Here is a 21937-nt window from a genome sequence, read left to right as displayed (position 1 = left end):
CTGATTACTTCATTTCAGATTGGCTGCGATCTGCAACTGGAATCAGCTTAACACCAGTTCAATGCTTGTAGCTTGTATAAAAAAGGACAGTAGTTACAGTATGGACTATTATGTAGTTAGTCTTCAGGACACCAGAGGCATCTTCTGAACACCATTATTTGGCTGGCAAGAATGAAAATTATTGGCTTAATAATCAACAATTCTATTTTATCAAGATTAAAACTAGCTGGAGAAAGAATTTAAGAGCTTGACAAAGGATCTGTCTCTAATATTTGACAGACAATTTTGTTTAATGCAAGATACTTGTTGGTAGCAGTTTATATATCACTTGTACAGAAAGCAAGAAAAAAAATGGCATTTTAGAGCACTGGCACTTCACATTTGTGGAAGGTGACAAACAGCTCTACTAGCCTGACTTACTTGAAAGCATTGACGGCCACTACTACAGGAGTACCAAAAGTCCGGGCATTCTGGATTTGTTTGCCTAAGTTACTACAACCTTTTGCCAAGAGCTGAAGATTCTGTAACGATAACAATGAGAAACGAGATACAATTTGAGAGGTGCAGTGAAACTTTAACCAGGAATCTATGACTTTAATGGCAAATGGAACTAATAATGGTAATGGTATCAAAATGGAAATAAGACTTAAGAGGTAAATTTCCACACAGCAGCTTTCTACTAACTTCAGCAGATAAGTTACCTTAAGGGGAAGGAATGACCATCTCTAACCAGAACAATGAAATCAAATACATTACTGGTTTAACAGCTTCAGTTAGCCTTAGCTACCAACCAAAGATACAAAGAATCAAGTTTCTGAAGTTCCTTTCTTTTTAATCCATTCCCTGCATAAACAGAGACAGAAGCTCAAACACTCCTACAGTAAAGCCTCATTTTCATCCATGACACATTCTTGTGAAGTGTTGAATGTCATTAACACTGAATTCAGTGACACTTTGAAGTTTGTGTTAACAGCTTTGGATTTGTGCATATTTACATTTTGCAGCATTTCAGGTTATCAGCATGGGACTCTGGCCATTTGATTCCTAGTTGTGCAAAGCGAAATTCACACAGAAGCTCCACAAGCAAAGATAAGCATCACTAACACACAGGGACCCAGCTAAGTAGCTATACAAGTACATCTATGCAAAGTTGCAACCTTAACCTTTACCCACACTTGCAAAAACAGGGTTCTTCTGATGTCCAGAAAGTCTGCAAAAGGAGTAATTACACAGAAACCTTGAATAGTTGACAGGACATAACAGTGTTTTAGTAAGGCAACTAATCTATATACGGCTCCAAAACTGAAGGGTCATATGCAGCAGAATGGATAACAACATAAAAAGAAAATCAAGCACTTGGACAATTACATGAGCTCAGGAGAAATCAAAAGCACTGAACACTGACTAGGTCAAATTATGATAACTGCTTGCAAGGGCACAGCCTAACTGTCATTATAAAAATGAAATATTACAGGCTAAGATAAGAAACATTCTCTGACAGCAACAGAAGTGACACACACTAGTTACTGGTCGTGCATCGCATGACAATTGAAGCAGTTGGTTAGCCAATGGCAATAAGTGGACTTCTAATGACCAGGATTACCTCTTCAGTGTATTCCTTTGGTAAGGGGACCCCAGCAGTGACCTGTAAAAAAAACCCGAAGAGACTTATGAATACTAGTAATTTGCGCTGGGTTGAATTTCATTTCAGGTTAAGAATTAGATCCTATCCTGCAGTCGCCTTTCTTCAGAAAAGATGAGTGAGTGTTCGGACTACAAGGGTATTAGAGATTGCATATCCCAAATGACGGAGATGTCCCAGAGTGCAGAGGCTTCATTACAATAATAAAATAAGCAGGGCTCGCAACTCTAATGTACTTAGGGGATACTTTATTAACTTCTACCCACCAACAGTCCCAAAACAAAAGCATGTGCACGACAGATTGTCAGAAGAGCCAGTGGCACACACAAGTGCTCATTAATAAAAGCATGTACCTCTCTAGGGTCCAGGCTGAAAAAAATGACTCCCCAATGTGATTTACTTGCCAACAACCATTTTAGCCTCTCATACCGGGGAAGTGCTCCAGAGCAAAGATAAGGGGACAACGGACTGGGGAAAAGACTGGAGGAGTGGGGGGATGAGCAGAAAAAGACACAAGTAGAAGGCAGAAAGGATCAAGAACGAAAGGGCAGGCAAGGGCTGACAACTGCAAAATTGATTTGCTACCAATGTGGGGGGAGGTTTCCAGTTCCTAGGAGTGTCTCTTTGGGACACAGGCTGCATCACCAGAGCACGTACCACATGGATACTTGGCAGCGTCTGCAGAAACCACAAGGGCAAACAAGACAGCGTAACAGAGCACTGGCCACCAGAAGGAGCCACAACTGCCAGACTGTCTCACCAAATCAAGTGATTATTAGAGTCTATGGAAGGCCAGAAAACACAGCCTGACAGAAGGATCCTCTATTGGAAGCTAGAGTGACCAGAGGTCTCTCTTTTGACCAGAACACATGGTCAAACAGGGATCTTTGGTGGCTATGATCTGTTGACTGGCTGGTGGTGTCATGCAGAAGGGCTGGCAGGCTCCCTGGTGCCTCCATTCTGCCTGGCTACTAGGAAGCAGCTGAGATATCCCCTCAGGCTCCTTACATGTAGGGGTAGCCAGGAGGCTCCTCACACCCCAAGCGCTGTACCTGTCTCTCCCACTGACTTGGAACTGCAATCAATGAGAACGGCAGAGGCAGCATCTGCAGACAGGGCAGCATGCAAAGCCACCAGGCTGTGCCTCTGTCTAAGAATTGGATGTTCTGCTGCTTCCAGGAGCTGCTTGAAATAAGCACTGCCTACAGCCTCAATCCTGAGCCCTGCTCTGATCCTCCTCCTGCCCACTGAACCCCCCAATCCCAGCCTGCAGCATCCACCTGCAACCCAAACCACTCATCTCCAGCCCCATCCTAGAGCCAGCACCCCCACCCACTGTCCGAGCCTGAATCTCCCTCCCACACGCTGAACCCCTCATCCCCAAAATGACAGAAATGTAGCCGTGTTAGTCTGGTGTAGCTGAAACAAAATACAGGACTATGTAGCACTTTCACCAAAATGAGTGAGTGAAGCTGTGGAGAGCAAGTGATGGGCAAGGAGGGTATGGAGTGAGGGGGGAGGGGACTCGGAGAAGGGGTGGGACAAAGGTGATCCGTTTTGTGGGAGTAGAAGATTGGCAATCCTGTTGGAAGTTATTGTAAACCTGCCTCTCTGTGCGGGCCCGTCTGAGGCAGCAGATTTCTTCTGGAACAGCAGGGCTTAAATAAACATAGTTTGCAATAGCAGATACAGAGCAAAGTGCAGATTAAAGAGCCAGACCTATGACCCAGGGGGATATCCTGGCCCCAGTGAAATCCACAGGAGTCAGTTTTTACCTCTAGCTACACACTGGACTTCAAAACGATTCATTTATCAAAACTGTCGCTTGGGCCTACACAAAGCTTGCCTAATACTCACAGTGGGTCCTCCTCCATGCATTTTCAGAGCTCTGACAGTGGCAACCAACACAACCACATGGGGCCGAAGGCCAGAATACCGACACTTAATGTTGAAAAACTTTTCCATGCCAATATCTGCACCGAAACCTGCTTCTGTCACTGTAGAGGGAATGGAGAGCACATTAAAATGGAGGGCAGAGAAGTCAGCTCTCTGTAAAAAACAAAAAAACAAACACCCTGAAAATCTCTTTTGCAAAAGGAAAGTCAGGAAATGCATAAATTTACCGACAAAGCCTTCCTGACCCACGAGCTTCAGTGCAATTTTATCTGCCAGGACAGATGAGTTGCCATGTGCAATGTTGGCAAAAGGTCCAGCATGAACAAACACTGGAGTTCCCTGGAAGAGAGAGGGCAGAAAATAATCAGTACTTTCGAAACTTTGTCAATCTAAGTACCACAGCATCTAAGGTTGAGAAAACACGTAGGCTACGTCTACACTCATTCAAGTAGGAATAAGAGATCCTCCGGAAAAGGGCTTTATTCCGGAGGATCGCGCCAGTCTAGACGCTTTTTTTCCGGCTTTTCCCCAAGCCGGAAAAAAAGCGGCGGACATGTTTATTTAAATCCGTGGGGGATATTTAAATCCCCCGCGGATTTCCCTATTCTGACTTACCTGCTTTGCATCCCTTTTCCGGAATTTGGGGCCAGTGTAGACATAGCCACACACTACTGGCATACAGCAGTTCTTAAAGCCGCCTGATCAAACGTTCGTTCTTAGTAGTAAGAATTTGAAGCAAACAGGATTTTAATAATCTGCAGAAGTGGGGATATTAATCCTCTCAGGAATGAGACGGCTAAATTATAATATTTTATAATTATAATTATAATTATAATAAATTATAATATTTTGCACTTCCACAGCTCCTTCCATCTGAGGCTCTTATAACACTTCACAAATGTTGTATCGTCCAAGTATTAACAGACAGGAAAACTCAGGCAGAGAGATATTAAGGCACAATTTTTAAAAGGCATTTAGGTGCACCTGACAAGGAGGAAGGGGAGCTCCAGGGGATGCTTGTATCCCAGGTCAGAGAGAGAAAAGGAACTCCCCATTACTTTCAGCAGAGGAGAGGATAGTGCATGTCCTTGATCCCCTTTACTCTACCTCCCCTGACTCCAGCATAACAACTAGCAGGTATTCAGACAGGACATGGGATCACATGCCTCACAACTTCTGCCTCCTCCCAACCATAGCCCCATGTGGAAAAATCCTGCTGCAGATGCTTGTGCCAAGCACGAGTCAAGTGAGCACAGAGCAGCAAGTAAGCTTGCTGGTGTTGCTGGGAGTGGGCATTCCTTCCAGCAGCCCCAAAGCACATAGGAACAAGTGCCCTTCCCTTGGACTAACAGGGAACACAATTTCCTGCTATAAAAAAAGGGGAGGGGACGGCGCATTTCATCTCTCTCAAATGCTGCTTGAAAGAACGCACAGGAGAGGCAGCTCCATTTTCACAGCCATCAAATGAAATTAAAGCTTTGCAATTAAATCAGCTTCTCAGCCTTCATTCTGACGTTGCCAGTCTAGTGAGTGTACCTGCAGAAGCTGTCAGAGAAAGAATGTACCGCTCACCTCTAACGTCTGCATGAGGTTCGGCTTAACTGCATCTTTCATTAAAACAGCCAGCGCACCAGTCACTCCCTAAGGGAAAAGAACAAAGGGGAACAGAACATCAATTCCCAAGATCTAGTAAGGCTGAGTTCGTACCATTCTTAAGTTCCCACTCAACACCCAGGCTCTTCCTCCACCAGAGTGATAATTCAAAGAACCGAGCTAGCAATGGTTACTGATGTACCAGTTTTATGATTCAGCATGGCTCACCAAAGAATGCAACATGCCCCAGTCATGAAATCGGGAACTGGGGGGCGGGGAGGGGGAAGATCATTGCTGTAAGAATAAGACATACACGTGGAAACAATGCATCGTGCTAACCACCTCGGCTTCTCTTCCAAATTGCAGCATTATTCCCTTTCATTGATAGTATCTAATCCCATGTAAAGATTTAAGCAAAATCTCAAAGTCTTTCAATGTAATTTTTTTTAAAATTTTAGTATCAAAACTTCTATTTAATAGCCTCAGAACTAATGCATTTAACTGCCGCATTCTGGCCAGCACTATCATGCAGAAACCATTTTTTAAAAACAGCAAGCAAATGCTCTGGTAGCACTTTATAGACTAACAAAACATGTAGATGGTATCATGAGCTTTCGTGGGCACAGCCCACTTCTTCAGATGACCAGAGTTATGATTACAGGATAAGGAAACTCGAAATAAATAGGAGAAGGGAAGGGGGAGGGGAGGAGAGAAAGATGTTCTGTCTCCTATTTATTTCGAGTTTCCTTATCCTCTAATCATAACTCTGGTCACCTGAAGAAGTGGGCTATGCCCACGAAAGCTCATGACACCATCTACATGTTTTGTTAGTCTATAAAGTGCTACCAGTCCATTTGCTTGCTGTTTTTTTTTCTGTAACAGACTAACTCGGCTACCCCCTGAAGCTCCTGAACATTTTTGTAAAAGTGAATTTTGGTGCTTGCAAGAAGTGCCCAGCTGTCCTCACTGGGGACTAACGTCTTCTAGTGATCCACAGAACAGGCTCAGCATGAGTAGAATGAGCTTCTCTGGCTAACTGCACCACCTCAGTCCTTAAGATGCCTGAAAAGGGGTAAAAAACAACAAATGGTCTGGTAGCACTTTATAGACTAACGAAACAGGTAGATGGTATCATGAGCTTTGGTGGGCACAGCCCACTTCTTCAGATGACCGAAGTTATGAGTTGGGGATATGAAAACTTGAAATAAATAGGAGAGGGGAAGGGGAGGAGGGAAGAAAAAGAACATCATTAAGTATCTAGAGAATTGGTACCGTATTTTCCGGCGTATAGGGCGACTGGGCGTATAAGACGACCCCCTATCTTTTTAATTAAAAGATAGGGTTTCATCTTATACCCCAGCGCCCTTCCGCCTCCTTTGCTCCCGGTGTCCCTGGTCTGCTGGAGATGGTCCCCAGCAGACCAGAGGCACCGGGAGCAAAGCCGCCAGGAGCACCTGGGCTCCCCCCCGCCGGAGCCCCTCCGCGGCTTTGAAAGCCTCGGGGGAATCCGGCGGGGGGGCATCCCAGGCGCGCATGGGCTGCCCCCCCTCCGGAGCCCCTCCGCGGCTTTGAAAGCCTCGGGGGAAGCCGGCGGCGGGGCATCCCAGGCGCGCATGGGCTGCCCGCCCTCCGGAGCCCCTCCGCGGCTTTGAAAGCCTCGGGGGAAGCCGGCGGGGGGGCATCCCAGGCGCGCATGGGCTCCCCCCCCGCCGGAGCCCCTCCGCGGCTTTGAAAGCCTCGGGGGAAGCCGGCGAGGGGGCATCCCAGGCGCGCATGGGCTGCCCCCCCACCGGAGCCCCTCCGCGGCTTTGAAAGCCTCGGGGGAAGCCGGCGGGGGGGCATCCCAGGCGCGCATGGGCCCCCCCCCCGCCGGAGCCCCTCCGCGGCTTTGAAAGCCTCGGGGGAAGCCGGCGGCGGGGCATCCCAGGCGCGCATGGGCTGCCCGCCCTCCGGAGCCCCTCCGCGGCTTTGAAAGCCTCGGGGGAAGCCGGCGGGGGGGCATCCCAGGCGCGCATGGGCTCCCCCCCCGCCGGAGCCCCTACGCAGCTTTGAAAGCCTCGGGGGAAGCCGGCGGCGGGGCATCCCAGGCGCGCATGGGCTGCCCCCCCTCCGGAGCCCCTCCGCGGTGCGGAGGGGCTCCGGAGGGGGGGCAGCCCATGCGCGCCTGGGATGTCCCCCCGCTGGCTTCCCCCGAGGCTTTCAAAGCCGCGGAGGGGCTCCGGCGGGCGGGCAGCCCATGCGCGCCTGGGATGCCCCCCCGCCGGCTTCCCCCGAGGCTTTCAAAGCCGCGGAGGGGCTCCGGCGGCGGGGCATCCGGCGTACAAGACGACCCCCGATTTTTGGGGGATGTTTTTTAACTTCAGAGGTCATCTTGTACGCCGGAATATACGGTACTTAAACTTAGGCTGATAAAAATCAAAGTCAATATATAGACTCCTAAAACAGGAAGGATACGTTTTAGGAATCTATCTATAGACTTTGATTTTAACCTGTTTAGGTTTTATCTGTTTACCCATCCTCCAGATACTTAATGATGTTCTTTCTCTTCCCTCCTCCCCTTCCCCTCTCCTATTTATTTTAACTTTTCATATCCCCAACTCATAACTCTGGCCATCTGAAGAAGTGGGCTGTGCCCACGAAAGCTCATGATACCATCTACCTGTTTTGTTAGTCTATAAAGTGTTATCAGACCATTTGTTGTTTTTTTCTGTAACAGACTAACTCAGCTACCCCCTGAAGCTCCTGAAAAAGTGAGTGCTCTTCATGCACATTCCTCACCTATTAGAGTCATTGGGAAGGTCATTTTGGGGACTGACACCACTCCATTAAGAACAGAACTGACTACACAGCCCTGGCAGGAACAGGAAGGAATCATTACCAGCACCGACTGGATTTGAATGAGCAAACCAAGAACCATCATTAGTGCCCTGAACCTTCCAGTCTCTTTCAAAGAGAGAATTTTATTCTCAGTGGGGTTGTAGTATTTTAAAATTATACACAAGGAGAACTTGCAATTATTAAAAAAGAGACACATACTGGTTCCTGTAATTCCTGTTTCAATCTCATTCTGAAAAGGTTTTGTTCACATTTAATGGATCAATTTTAATTTTAACCAGCTCCAGAAGAAAATAATGAAAATCTGCAAAGCCATATTAATATCCTTTCTATCTGAGTTCTATATAATTCAGTGGACCCTTAGAGAGTTCTAACTATTCCCCCAACTATTCAGCTGTTTTTGTATCCTACAAGGAACCTGTAGCTATTAAGTTTTTCTCCAAAATTTCTTCCCAATTTTCTCAGACTTCCAGACAGAACAGTTATATTGCTGCTGTATGTGCTCTGGCTACAGGGCCTGGACAGACACAGCTCCCATGGAATCAGCTAGAGTTTTGTCTGTGTAAGGACTACGAAGTGAGGACTTTACCACATTAGCTTGCGAGACTGAGGTGGCCAGCTCTATGGCAATTCACATGAATGGCCAAGAGAAGCAGTGGGTTAGATTTGATGAGATCCCCTACTTTGCAATTAGGTAAAGAGCAAATATAATTCAAAACTGATTGTACCCGAATTCCAAACAGTATTAAAGCATCTCCTGTCTGCCTGAGTACCGAGAACATTTGTCTCCCTTGGCTGTGGTTCTGCGCTATCCAGGTGTTTAACTGGAACGGTCTTTGGGGCAAGAGTTGAGATTTGAAAAATTGATTGGTGGATTAATCCCATTCCTTACTCTGGACTGTGTGGCTACATGCCCTAATGGGCTTTGAAAGACTCAACCAGGGCATTTTCAGTAAAGGGCCCCCAGTTTTGGAACTTAGCTTAACGGTTCATCTGCAGAACTCAAATCTCCGATATTGAGTTCTGGGCACCCTGAAAAGTGACTGTTCCACCAAGACTTAAAGAGGGGCAGGATGGGCTGGAGGAGCCTTAGTATTAAGGTATATGTGATGGGTCCTACATTTGAAAATTAGTCCCGGGGTGGGTGGATTTTTTTCTTGATACATTTCATACAAAGACCTAGTTTTCTGGAACGGCTTACTGCAACCAATATGAAATAAATACAGACATTTCCAAGTGTCTCACTGCTTGCTGATCGTTGCTTTCTGCAAATGAGGCTTTTGAAAAATATTGCGCCAAGTTCAGCAATGATTCACACCTATGTGGCCTTAGGGGGGTGACAAATGGACAGTGTTAGTGGAAAATAGTGGACTATTTTCTGTTTTCCAAAAGGCTGTTTTCTGGAGACCTTGCGCTCACTCACAAATAGCTGCAGTTTTTAAAGGGTTTACCAAAATCAGCATTTGTGCCATTGCATATTTCCCCATTAATTTTTAGGGCTGAAGCCTCAACTTCATGTACACGCTCCTCACTGAAGTCAGAACTCACACTGAACAAGACCAGGATATCATCCTTAATTTAACAGCCTATTATCCTTCACAGTGTGGAACCATCTCCTTACTGTTTTACACCACAGGACGTTCACTTGCAACAGAGTTTTACATTTAAAGAACGTAGCAATTATATGGCACTCTTACAAGATCATCTGTCGTCACTGGCTCTCCTTTCTTGCTAGAGGCTACCACCATTTTGCCCAATCGTCTTCTCATATCCTCTAGCCCATCAGTGAGTGCCAAGACCGCCATAATTTCACTTGCCACTGTGATGTCAAATTGGGCCTATAAAAAACAAGAGGGGAAAAAACAAGCAGATAGGTGTTAGGTGCTGCTAAGCAGAAATTTTAGCAGCATTAAATTCTTCGAAATATATTTTTGTCCTTTCAAAAGAGATCTACAGTATCACAACCAAAAGTGCTTAACATTCAGTGTTTAAGTAGGATTTTTCAGCAATTTCAAGAAAAATGCATAGGAACATTAGTCTGCTAACATCATTTGACAATATATTTGGCACACAATTTAGTTAGTAATTTAGCATCAGAAACATAGTATTATGTTTTGTGCCTGAATGTATTTTAAAAAGCAATCTAAGTAATTGGTCTCAGTGCTGAAGCATGTGAAAAAAACCTCTAATACATTTAAATAATGGAGTCCCTGGAATAGCTATAAATGATTATTGTTGCACTAAATAAAATATATTTTCGCATGTTTTGATTTTAGGTAACCAGACTCTACAGTGATCCCAGTCCTCCAGGAAACCAACTTTCAGGAAAGAAAAATGTTGGTGATCAAAATTTAAAACCAAAGGCAGCAGGGTTTGGGAGAAGGAACTATAATACTGCTCTGTTTCATAACCTCATGCCTGCATTTGAACAGGAAAATGGCAGAACACACATTTGCTAATTCCTAAAGGAAGAAATCCTAAGATGAACATCACAACTTTATTTAGGGACTGTTCTTCTCCTGCATCTTTTTCAAAAGGTTAAATGCCCCAAGAGGCAGTAACCAATTACCGTTCGTGTGAAGCCTTTCTCTGTCGGAGACTGCCCGATAGTGATCTTCCTCAGGAACCTGTCATTTGTGTCTATCACTATGGAGGGGGAGGTGAGATTGCAGGGAGACAAAAAGAAAACACCACATCAAGGTGACATATGTGATTTCAAACTCCAAACTGTCCATGCTGTCACTCAGAAAACTGACAAACATCACTTCAAGAAGCACCAGTGATGAGAAACACAAGACTCTTTTAAAGAAAAAATAAAATTCTACTGAACACACACAGGCTGTGTCTACACTGGCATCCCTTCCGGAAAGGGATGCTAATGTAGCACTTTGGAATAGGCAAATCCGCGGGGGATTTAAATACAGGCAGTCCCCGAGTTACGCGGATCCGACTTATGTCGGATCCGCAGTTACGAACGGGGCCCTTCCTCTCCCTGGTCTCCAGCAGACCAGGGAGAGGAAGCAAAGCGGCGGAACACGTGGGCAGCGGACAGCCCAGACGCGTCTGGGCTGTCAGCTGGCCGCGTGCTCCGCGGCTTTGCTCTGCTCTCCGTCCCCCTGGTCTGCAGACCAGGGGGACGGGGAGCAGAGCAGAGCAGAGCAGAGCAGAGCAGAGGAACACGCGGCCAGCTGACAGCCCAGACGCGTCTGCAGACCAGGGGGTCGGGGAGCAGAGCAGAGCAAAGCCGCGGAGCACGCGGCCAGCTGACAGCCCAGACGCTTCTGGGCTGTCCGCGTGTTCCGCCGCTTTGCTCCAGACGCCTGTGGTACAGCAGCTGGGGCGCTGCCGGTTGGTCCCGTAGCGCTGCTCTGGGCGCCACTGGACCAACCCAGCAGCACCCCAGCTGCTCTGCCCCAGGTGTCCCCAAGTCAGCAGCTGCTCAAAATGACCAGTGGCTGACTACAGGAAGCCCCTGCCCCGGGCTTCCTGGAATCAACCGCAGATCAGTTTCAGCAGCAGCTGACTTGGGGATGCCTGGGGTTCTTAAGTTGAATCTGTATGTAAGTCAGAACTGGCGTCCAGATTCAGCCACTGTTGAAACTGATCAGTTTCAGTAGCGGCTGAATCTGGACGCCAGTTCCGACTTACATACAGATTCAACTTAAGAACAAACCTACAGTCCCTATCTTGTACGTAACCCGGAGACTGCCTGTATCCCCCGCGGTATTTGCATTAACATGGCTGCCGCTTTTTTCCGGCTTGGAGATAAGACGGAGAAAAGCGCCAGTCTAGACGTGATTCTCCGGAAAATAAAGCCTTTTCCGGAGGATCTCTTATTCCTACTTTCAAGCAGGATTAAGTGATCTTCCAGAAAAGGGCTTATTTTCCGGAGAATCGCGTCTACACTGGCGCTTTTCTCTGGCAAAAACCCCGAGCCGGAAAAAAGCGGCAGCCATGTAAATGCAAATGCCGTGGGGGATATTTAAATCCCCCGTGGATTTGAAATTCCAAAGAGTCTCATTAGCATCCCTTTTCTGGAAAGGGATGCCAATGTAGACACAGCCTTTTAGTATCAATCAGTTCTTTTTTAGTGCTGCATTTCATAACAGAATTGAATGTGAGAAATATTCATTATTCACTACAAACTTGTAAATTTAAATATTTCACAGTATATGCCAATGTTGTTAGTCTTATTAAGTTTTGGGAGCCAGATCTGAAAACATGTTTCACTCCTCATTGTTGATATAGGATAGTATCTGAATTAAAAGACATTAAAATAAACCAGGTTTATAAATAACTTTTTTGGTTTGCCTTTTTAGTAAAATTCAAATCAGCCACTTGCACAGACCAAAAAGATCATGGAATCATAGAAACACAGAATACCAGAATTGAAAGGGACCACAAGAGGTCAAGTCTAGTCCCCTGCCATCACGGCAGAAGCAAGCAGCATCTAAATCATCCGTGATAGATGTCTATCCAACCTGCTCTTAAATACTTCCAGTGATGGAGATTCCACATCCTCCCTAAGCAATTTATTCCAGTGTTTAACCACCCAGACAGCTTGGAAGTTTTTCCTAATGTCCACCCTAATCCTCCCTTGCTGCAATTTAAGCCCATTGCTTCTTGTCCTATTAGCAGAGGCCAAGGAGAACAATTTTTCTCCCTCCTCCTTGTAACACCTTTTCAGATCCTTGACAACTGCTACCATGTCCCCTCTCAGTCTTCTCTTTTCAAAGTTAAACAAGCCCAATTCTTTCAGTCTTCCCTCATAGCTCATAATTTTTGTTGGTGTAACTATTTCTACTAGGGGTATGTGTGTGGGTTTTTTAAAACCACTATACTTATTCCAGTACAAGCCCTAAGGTGAACCCAGTAATACCAGCATGTTACTATATCTTATATTACTACAGCTTTTTCCAGTACAAGAAATGTAATAAAGTAGACTGGTATAAGCCTGTTCAAGTATAACAGTATAGAAAAAACATTGCAACATGTGTGTGTTGACAAAGCCTAATTAAACAACTACAAGAAACCTCCCACACTTCAGCATTGTAAGTCTTATAAAATGTGAAGAAAAAAAAATAGAAACAAGTGATTTTAAAAAAACATTAACATTTTTAAATCTTGCTTTTTTACAATATTAATTTTATAGTTATTTAAATCATAATTTCTATCCACCTGGATCAAACTACAATTTAAATGCTCAAAAGACATTATTTTCTTAATGAGATGCCACATATAGAAGTTTAATATTCACTTCAGAAGAATCATTCAGGCTGCATTCCTCAGTTACTCAATTTTTCTTGCTATAAACAATTAAATACAGAGAGTTAAAGCCATCTGTTCCAAACTATTCTAGAGGGAGTAAGAGTCCAAACAATGCTGTTTCTGACATTAAAATAACTGTTTTAATTAATCTGATATTACTTGCTGGCAGCTGTAACGGAACCAACTAGGAAAGTAGTGGTATCGGTCAATAAAAAGGTTTAAAATCTGCCAACAGAATGACCAGATTAAATTCTATCACACAACGAACATACACCAAAAAAGTGCAATTAGTTAAAATTTACTAAATCAAACTCAAAGGGCACTCCCGCTGGCATCTGATACTTCTACTCTTGCCAGGAGTAAAGGAAGCGTTCCCGTTGGCCTGTGGGGATACTGCCAACTCCAGTTACATATTCTACATATATGGAGTTGCATACCTTAAGCTGAGCTGCTGGGTCTCAGTGTAGACCCGGCCTTTGTGTTTTACCAGCATAGTATCTGAGCACCTCAAAGGTCTTTAATGCTTTTTATCCTCACAACACCGATGTGCAGAACAACTTTGGAACTCTGGTCCCAACTGACTTGCTCATGGTCATGCAGACAGTTGTTAGAGTACAGAAGCAAACCTGGTTCTCCCAATTGCCAGCCCTAAGAACTTCCCTCCCTCTTAGGGTTGGGAAGAGTAGGTGTAACCCACCCACCTAGTGTGGTTACTGAGGAATGCAAGTGGTACCTAGACCACAGCAACAGTTAAGACCAAGAGAGCTCTACAGCACAGGCTAGGAGCCAGCTGGCTTTTAGCTCAGAGGATAGAGGCTCCTATACTCAGCTCCAGAGGTCCCAGGTTCAAATCCACCTGGTGGTGGTTACATAGGCAGCTAACCAGGGCTGCCAATCTTTGTGTTCTCTAACTGAGCTACTGGCATACAACTTTGCAGCAATTAACTAAATTTCACCTCTGCAAATCAGCATTCAAGTCATCTGGTCAGCTGCTCAAGAACTGAGACTAGAAAAAGAGCCCGAAAATGAATGTACGTTACTAAGCATCCCCGACATCCCGTTTGACAGTCAATGCAGCTCCCCATACAACTCCTCTTCTCACACATTTTTCCATGCCTGTCAATTCAGCTCCAGTACCTCTTTGCCATGTTATGGTGTCTGGATCAATATCCAATCGCACAAATTTGTTTCTCTCTTCATCCGTCAATGTCCCAGGGTCAGTTTTCTCAATACCCAATCTCTGCGAGGTGAGAAGGGGAAAGGGAAGAAATAAATAGTCAAATGGTTGAAGGAAATGAGCTTTTATTAAAACGATAAACTTTGGCACAGCAGGTTTCCCAATTTTCAGCTATAACAGGAGGGAAAGGGTGCCTCCCTACAGCTACATTTCCCTACATAAAGCAGCAGTCAGAATCTGTTTCTGAAGCACAGTGTGCTACTAGAAATTGCAAATTCTGTCACAAGGCAATGTGTATAATCCAGTCCCTCTCAGAGTGAATGTCAATGTTAACCGCCAGCGATGTTTTAAAGAGGAAAGGAAGCCACCTCCATCCTCACCCTCAATCATGCAAAGCTCTACCTTATATGCTTGGTTCTAAGCATTAATCTCCCCTGATTGCTCATTACTTGGCGTGGTATCATGTGCAGAGCCATAAGCAATGCAACGCTGCTTCTCCAGCACATTTGATACAGTGCACAAAGGAGTCACTGAACAATTCTGTCACAAGACAGTCGACATCCCAGTAAGTACTGCCTGAAGACCAGGAACATACTGAAGAATGGCAATTTGCCCAGATGTTTAACTGAGAGAGGCATTATCTCAAGGAGCTTGATTCAAGTACAAGCTTAGAAATGAGTGAAGCAATGGAACTGATTTAGGAACAGCAAGTATTTTATTTGGACAGCACAGTCCTACATGTCCCCAGAAGAGAGGCAAGAGGGGAGGAGTTCTGCTCTGTTCTCCTAAGCACTAGGGGTTCTCAGAGCCAGCAGGACTTTTTTTGCCAGCTTTAGCATCCTCTTCACACCTCCACATTCTAGCTAGCAGCACCCTGGCAACAGAGGATGGGCTAGGGCTCCCTGCAGAGCCTGTCAATAGCTCTCCATATAATAAGCCCTAGCACTTGATGTGACCTAGCCCAGCAAAGAAGGAGAGGCTAAAACTGTCAATCAAACATGAGACATTATAGTCTGGTAATGATACAAAAGTTTAGTCTCTCCATAATCAGACTACTGTTCTCCCAGTGGACACCTATGTAGGATGTGCAACATAAGAGGAGTCATGCAATTCTGAGTGCCGCTGGCTGTGTTAATAGGCAGGACTATTCTGGCCAAATGATTAACGAGCAACTCCAATAAAGGCCCCAGAACTTACCACCTAGATGATCCTGTCGCTACTATGAAATAGAACTGCTAAAGAGATCAGGAACACATGGTGGTCCATGCTTTTTGCCGAGCACTAGACAAATGACTCCTTTTTCATACAAAGTTCTAGTAATTTAAATGATCATTGAACAACTGCGTGCCTAGAGGAGTGCAATTCAGTGGAGTATTTTTCCATGTTAAAAAATGGACACAAAGAATGTGCAAATAAATCACATCTCCTTTTTTGCCCAGCCTGTATTAAAATACAATTTCTAGTCACTCATGTTCTGAAGGCCACGATTTTATGTGCACTGCCACAATAAATACCATAGCAGGAAACATTTATCTTCAGTCGTGAATGTGTAGTTACAGGCAGTCCTTGGGGCAGGGACAATCTTTATTTCTGATGTTATGCTGCAAAAAGGACACTGAAATAACAGCTGGTTATTTATAAGGGGTCCTTGTTTCTTCCTAACTTCCTTGTAACTTACTCATTCACTGAACAGTATATAGAGTTAGACTGAAACCTCTTCAGGGAGAGGACTGTGACATGTCTTTAGCTAGGGTAGTGCATTTTTGACCAATGTAAGTTTTTTGTAATTTATCTTTTCACAGTTCTAGAAACCTACCAGGCTCGATCAACTCACCTGCAATCTTCGGAGCTGAATATCAGAGAACTTCCTAACACCATTGATTAGAGGCACCAGGCGGTTATAAAGAGCCTTAAAAAAGAAGATACAATTAGCTGCTGCAAGGTGTTCAATAAACCTTATCAAAATAGACTGTGCTCAGCACAACACAGGAAGGAATCAATCACGTCCTCTCGTACCTGATCAGACTGAGTTAGCTCATGGAACATACGAGCATCGATAGCTGCAGCTACTAGATTATTGGCTGCCGTGATGGCGTGGATGTCCCCAGTCAGATGGAGGTTAAACTATCAGAAAAAAATGGACATCAGTTATTTAACCCCCCTTGTTTCTCCCTGGTTTGTGATAGCCAGATGGAAAGAGATATATTAATAGCAATGTTTCTGGGGGAGTGGCAGGAGGAAAATTGCTCTGTAAAATGTGTGGAACAGAAGATGGAATTCGTCTAAAGCAGAAACATGCCGCCCCCACATTTATGTCATTTTACAAACTTCCTGAACGAAGTGTTCAAAATGAATTTCTCATACAAGAGGCAGTTCACTCAGCTATGCCAGGATCATCAAAAGAAGGTTTCACAGACAATGGGAAAACATGGTTATGCTACCTTCATTTCAGACAACTGATCTGATTTGTGCAGCATAGGGGGATGAGAGGTTAGGATTTACAGCTGCTGCTTTTGTCCTGGCATTTAGAATTGGAGGTTGGGCCAGCAGGAGAAGAGGAGGATGGAATTAGCATAACCATGCATAGGAGTGAAATGAACAAAGGAGACTGTGCTAGCAAAGTCAGAAGAGATGACACAGCAAGAGCCACAAAGTCTTAATACCACAGACTCCAGAAACCTCAATGACTAATGCCTTAAAATGGACCGAGGCTCAAAAATAGAGCAAGCCACGTACTAATAACCACAGTCAATCTTATTCTAATACGTACAAATATACTACTGTTTATTGCCTTATTTTTCACCTCTTGTTTTAATGCCCTGTACCGGCTAAGCTCTTCCTGGGCTGGAGAATGCTTGCAAAAGGCACCCACCAATATCTCAGAGCCTGTACTATGATGACTAGCTCCACAGACTTGCAGTTTTTTAAAAAATTATGTTTTGATTTTAAAAATCCCATACCACATAGGTCAGACAGAGATCTTATCTAGTCTGTTATCAAGTCTAGATCCTATCTAGTCTGATTTCCAGGGACAGAAGGATTGTTCCTTTATTGTAGAGGGGCAAGTGTTTTGGCCATTCTAGTTAAGTGTCCCAAGTGACTGGGATTCTGCACCTTTCATTAAGAGATTATTTTTCCTCCCTTGAATTCACCAATAATCCCCTCAGTACCATGCTAACTAAAGCTTTGCCCTCCTTCACATTTATACTTTTTGTTGATTAGACTCATGAATCTCCCTCTACAATACCCTTGTCATTTCTGCTCATCTTCCTTGAATGCCCGCCGATGTGCCACTATATTTCTAGCACATGCGGCACCTAGAATATATTTGCTCTAACACAAGAGACATTGCCTCCTCATTCACTGTCAAAAAGCCCCCAAACACATTAGCTTTGCTGCTGCCCTACCACATTGCATATTCCAGTCTAAAGCCATGTTTCCACTTGAGGGAAGATCCACGCTGTGGCGGTCAATCTTCCAGCATTCAATTTAGCAGGTCTAATGGACCACTAAGGGCATCCCTGTTGGTGCCAGTACTCCTTGCTGTTGTGAGGAGTAAGGGAAGTTGATGGGAGCGTTTCTCCCATCGTCCTCCTTTTGTGGAGATGGCTCCAAGCTCAAGCTTAAGTTAGGTCAACTCCAGGTACATTATTCACATAGCTGAATACCTTAAGCCAACCTTCTGGGTATAGTGTAGACCTGGCCTAACATACTGACCATTAACACTGCTACATCTTGGACTTACTGCTTTCCAAGTTTCCCTTACCCATTGTATATTAATAATCAGAGATATTTACGTGGAAGCAGCACACAAAAATAAAGTGTTCCTGTAAACCAGTGGTCCTCAACCTTTTGGGGTTGCTGGGTGCCCGTGGGCGGGGCCACACATGTGCCGCGCGCCCAGGGCACAAGAATGGCTCAGGCTGGCCCTGGTCACTAGGCGGGTGCACATAAATTCCCCAGCGGGCACCATGGTGCCAACGGGCACTACATTGGGGACCATTGCTGTAAACAGTCACAGAGAGTGCTGCTCAATACTCTTCCCCTTAGATCTAAAAGAGGTTTACAAAGGAAGGCCATTGGTACCCCCACATTACATATGGGAAATCGAAGCACATAAAATTAAAATGGTTTGCTTATGGTCATGCAGAGAGTCAGTGGTATAAATGGCAAGGTAATCAAGTCCTCGTGATTCCCAGTCCTATAGCCTATCTACGAAGCCTTCCATTTAAAACAATGAAAGATAAACACTCTCTCTCCTTAAAATAGCTGAAAAAGTCAGTACCCACTCTCATTTCCCTACAAGCAAGATAAAGTTCAGGAAGTTAACTGACTACAGCAGCTCCTCTCACTGTGATTGATTACTACACAGTCAATAAGGTCTTGTGTTAAAATTACCTCCTCCATGGGGATAACCTGCGAATATCCACCACCTGCAGCTCCTCCTACAAAAATATAGAGAAGGAAATAATCAAACCATGCTGAGGCCTCGCTAGCGCCGAACACCTCTGCTTAGCCGTTTTAAACATGTCTGTTGTTGAACAAGTACGACTGAAACCCAGACCAGAATTTAACGTGTGTCGAAAACTTGCTTTTTCTAAAGAAAACTGATTTTCTCCCCAGATATACGTGACACCTTTGAATGCCCTCAGTGGGAATTAGGTACATCTACAAGTAAGAGTTGAAATCTCTAGAACACCCATAGGCTGACTGTGCCTTTCCTGCTACTCTCCTATCCAGCACAATGGGCAATCAACATGATGCTGCTGACAACCTCACTGGGCAAGGTGGCCTCTGTGTCCCTGGAAGGGGCGGGGTCTCAGGCAGAAGGGGGCGGAACTGGGAGCAGCCAGCCTTCAGCACTGCCTGGAATGCACCACATGGCACTCTGGCAGTGATTTAAAAGGCCTGGGGCTCTGGACGCTGCCGTGGTAGCCCCAGGCCCTTTTGAACTCATTGGTTGTCTACTTTATACCCCCTGCGGGCAGGCCTATGGCCAAGTCATACCTTTTATGCCAAAGGTTGGTCCCTGAGAAGGCTGTCGGACGCAAGCAAACACATTGAGATTGAGACATGCTCCTAAGGCCTGAGCCAGGCCTATCGTAGTGGTGCTTTTGCCTTCTCCCAGTGGCGTAGGTGTGATGCTGCAATACACAATACAGCATATGCAATGGACTACTCAAGGCCGAGAACTCGGCAAGATTCAAAACGGGATGGGACGTATACACGAAACACAAAGAATATTAACTACAAAAGACTATCCAGTTATCAGAGTTAACGAGAACACACATTTTGGAAAGGATAGAACTTCATGCTTCAGGGCTCAAGTCTGACTCCAAGAGGCTGAATTCTGTATGAGCCCTAGGGCTTGTTTACACTGGTGTGGACTAGAGAGGGGTATATGTTCGTTCACACCTGTATGTCACACTAACCAGCCTTTGTGCACCCGGCTGGTGAACATTAGAAGTTACTCTGCGTGTTCTGACAGTCCCATTTCATTAACATGCACTAGGGAATGCCTAGTGCCTCCAGCAGGGGTCGCAGCAATACGTCACATACTAAAATTCGCACCTCTCTGGTACAAGCAAAAGCATGACACAGACAAGTCACAAGTGCAGGGCCAGATCATCGCATCATAACGATCTTACACCACCCTCTGCAGCCTCTGGTGCTGGCCACGCTCAGACAGGATATTGAACTAGATGGATTCTGGATCTGATCCAATTCCTATGAATTACTCCAAGTTGCCTCCAACAGTTTTAACCTGTAGGACAAAGTAACAACGCTCCAACACCCCCACCCCTGAAATTCTACACCACATTTCCCAATATCACCTTTAAGGAAGGAACAACCTACCCTGTTACAACAACGTATTTGCCATCTGGTTGGTCCTTCAGGCGTTTGAGAGTTGACAGCAAGACTTTGGCTTTGGTCTGACCATAAGGCTCCACCTCTTCAGGGAGCAAGCCGACTTCTCTAGCGAGATGACCAATGCACTTGGGTACGCAAGCTCGAGATACTTCAATGTCGCTTAAAGAAAAGAGGAGGGGAAGCTAACTTGCTAAAGCACGAAACTGCCTGCTTCCTGACACGTATAGCCCACAAAGCACCCAAGGCAGGATTAAAAAACTGAAATCCTCTAAGCTTTACAGCTAAAGAAGTCAATCTCCCCTAAAAGGTCCTCTTTGCCCACTGCCATCTCTCAAAGAAACTTAGCTAGTGATGCCTCCTAACTGGGAATTTTCTTGTCTTTCCTGTGACAGTGCAAATATTTTCCATTGTTTGTTATTAGCAGGAGCTTTAATTCAACAACTCATCTCCAGGTGCTCGTTAGCTCAGACTTCAGCTCTTCTCAGACAAAGGAAGGTATCTTGCTACTTGCTGCTTCAGCCAGTATGCATGTAACGGACCCTAGCAGTGTCTGGCTTGCAAAAGGGCTGAGAAGATTAGGATTTGTACAGACCTTTGAGGCCCCGATTCAGGAAAATATTTAAGCACATGCTCAAATCCCACAACAGGAACTGAAGCCACACATAATACTTTGCTGAACTGGGGGGGTCTCTGTGTAAAATGGCAACCTAAGTGCCAGTAGTACTGCTCTCTGATAGCATCATTACTTTCCTCTGCAGAACGCTGGGTATTTTAAAAACTAAAATGAACTTCAGTAGTTACCCTCCTGTGTACAAGCCTGCCATGGGAATTCTCATGCACAGCTCCAGGGAAACTAAAGAAGAGAGACATGACAGTACTAGATAGCCAGCAGTAGTTTATTTAAAGTGGTACCTTGGCACGGGAGTTCTTAAGCTGAGCTCGTTGTACTGGATGTTCCATTTTCCAGGTTGGAATTGCTCTAGAAAACGTTGTGCGCTCTCTACTGTGCTCTAAACATGGATAAAAAAAGCTCAACTTAGAGTCACAAATGTTGCAATGTGCTGGTTAATAAACAGGTCCGAAAAAGGACTGCTCAGCCTGTCTTTGATTAAAGCCACTTCTCAGTGAGATTTTTTCAAAATGCTTTACTCTAGACATGTCCTTCCCCTTCACACACACAAAGGCTGGCAGGTGCTGCTATAGCTGTAAGCAGACTAGGCAGTTGCCGAGGGTGGCAGGGTCAAAACCAAGCAATGTGGTGACCCTGTGCACCAGGTTGCAGTGACACTCACTCCAATGTGACCCAGCTACCAGCCCCCATTTTGGCAGGGAGTGGCCAGACCACACTCAGGTGGCACTTACCTGCCACCATCATAACTACCAAACCACCAGAAGGCTTGTTGCACCTCCCCAGATAATCCTACACCCCGCTCCCATTACCCTCCTACAGCTGTGAATCTCTGCAGTTAGAGGGGGCAGCACCCTGAAGGAGCATCTTCGGTGTACCACCCTCCATTTGTTAAACTTTTGAAAAACCTTATTTTTATTGTGTGGGTAGCCCATTTCATAACCCGCATGCATGATTTATCTCTATCGTATGAGATGATAAATTTAAATGCTCAGATCTATAAAGCTCTATTTATTCATGCCGCATA

General features: G+C 45.1%; 1 protein-coding gene across 2 annotated transcripts in view; it reads right to left on the bottom strand.

The window, feature by feature from the left end:
- Positions 1–21937, bottom strand: part of MTHFD1 (methylenetetrahydrofolate dehydrogenase, cyclohydrolase and formyltetrahydrofolate synthetase 1) — a 75921-nt gene that overhangs the window by 12508 nt on the left and 41476 nt on the right. For both annotated transcript variants that reach the window (XM_075926399.2, XM_075926400.2), the window contains exons 10-23: positions 21195–21292; positions 20268–20441; positions 19419–19555; positions 18810–18856; positions 16428–16535; positions 16246–16320; positions 14372–14474; positions 10536–10612; positions 9664–9804; positions 5111–5179; positions 3766–3877; positions 3500–3639; positions 1604–1645; positions 421–521 (exon numbers count right to left, since the gene is read on the bottom strand). In XM_075926399.2, the coding sequence (XP_075782514.2) occupies positions 421–521; positions 1604–1645; positions 3500–3639; positions 3766–3877; positions 5111–5179; positions 9664–9804; positions 10536–10612; positions 14372–14474; positions 16246–16320; positions 16428–16535; positions 18810–18856; positions 19419–19555; positions 20268–20441; positions 21195–21292 (1424 nt within the window). The remainder of the gene's footprint in view (positions 1–420; positions 522–1603; positions 1646–3499; positions 3640–3765; positions 3878–5110; positions 5180–9663; positions 9805–10535; positions 10613–14371; positions 14475–16245; positions 16321–16427; positions 16536–18809; positions 18857–19418; positions 19556–20267; positions 20442–21194; positions 21293–21937) is intronic.

The sequence above is a fragment of the Pelodiscus sinensis genome, chromosome 5 (assembly GCF_052426305.1).
Source record: "Pelodiscus sinensis isolate ZL-2025 chromosome 5, ASM5242630v1, whole genome shotgun sequence".
Taxonomy (NCBI): domain Eukaryota; kingdom Metazoa; phylum Chordata; order Testudines; family Trionychidae; genus Pelodiscus; species Pelodiscus sinensis.
This window is presented reverse-complemented; position numbering and strand designations above follow the sequence as displayed.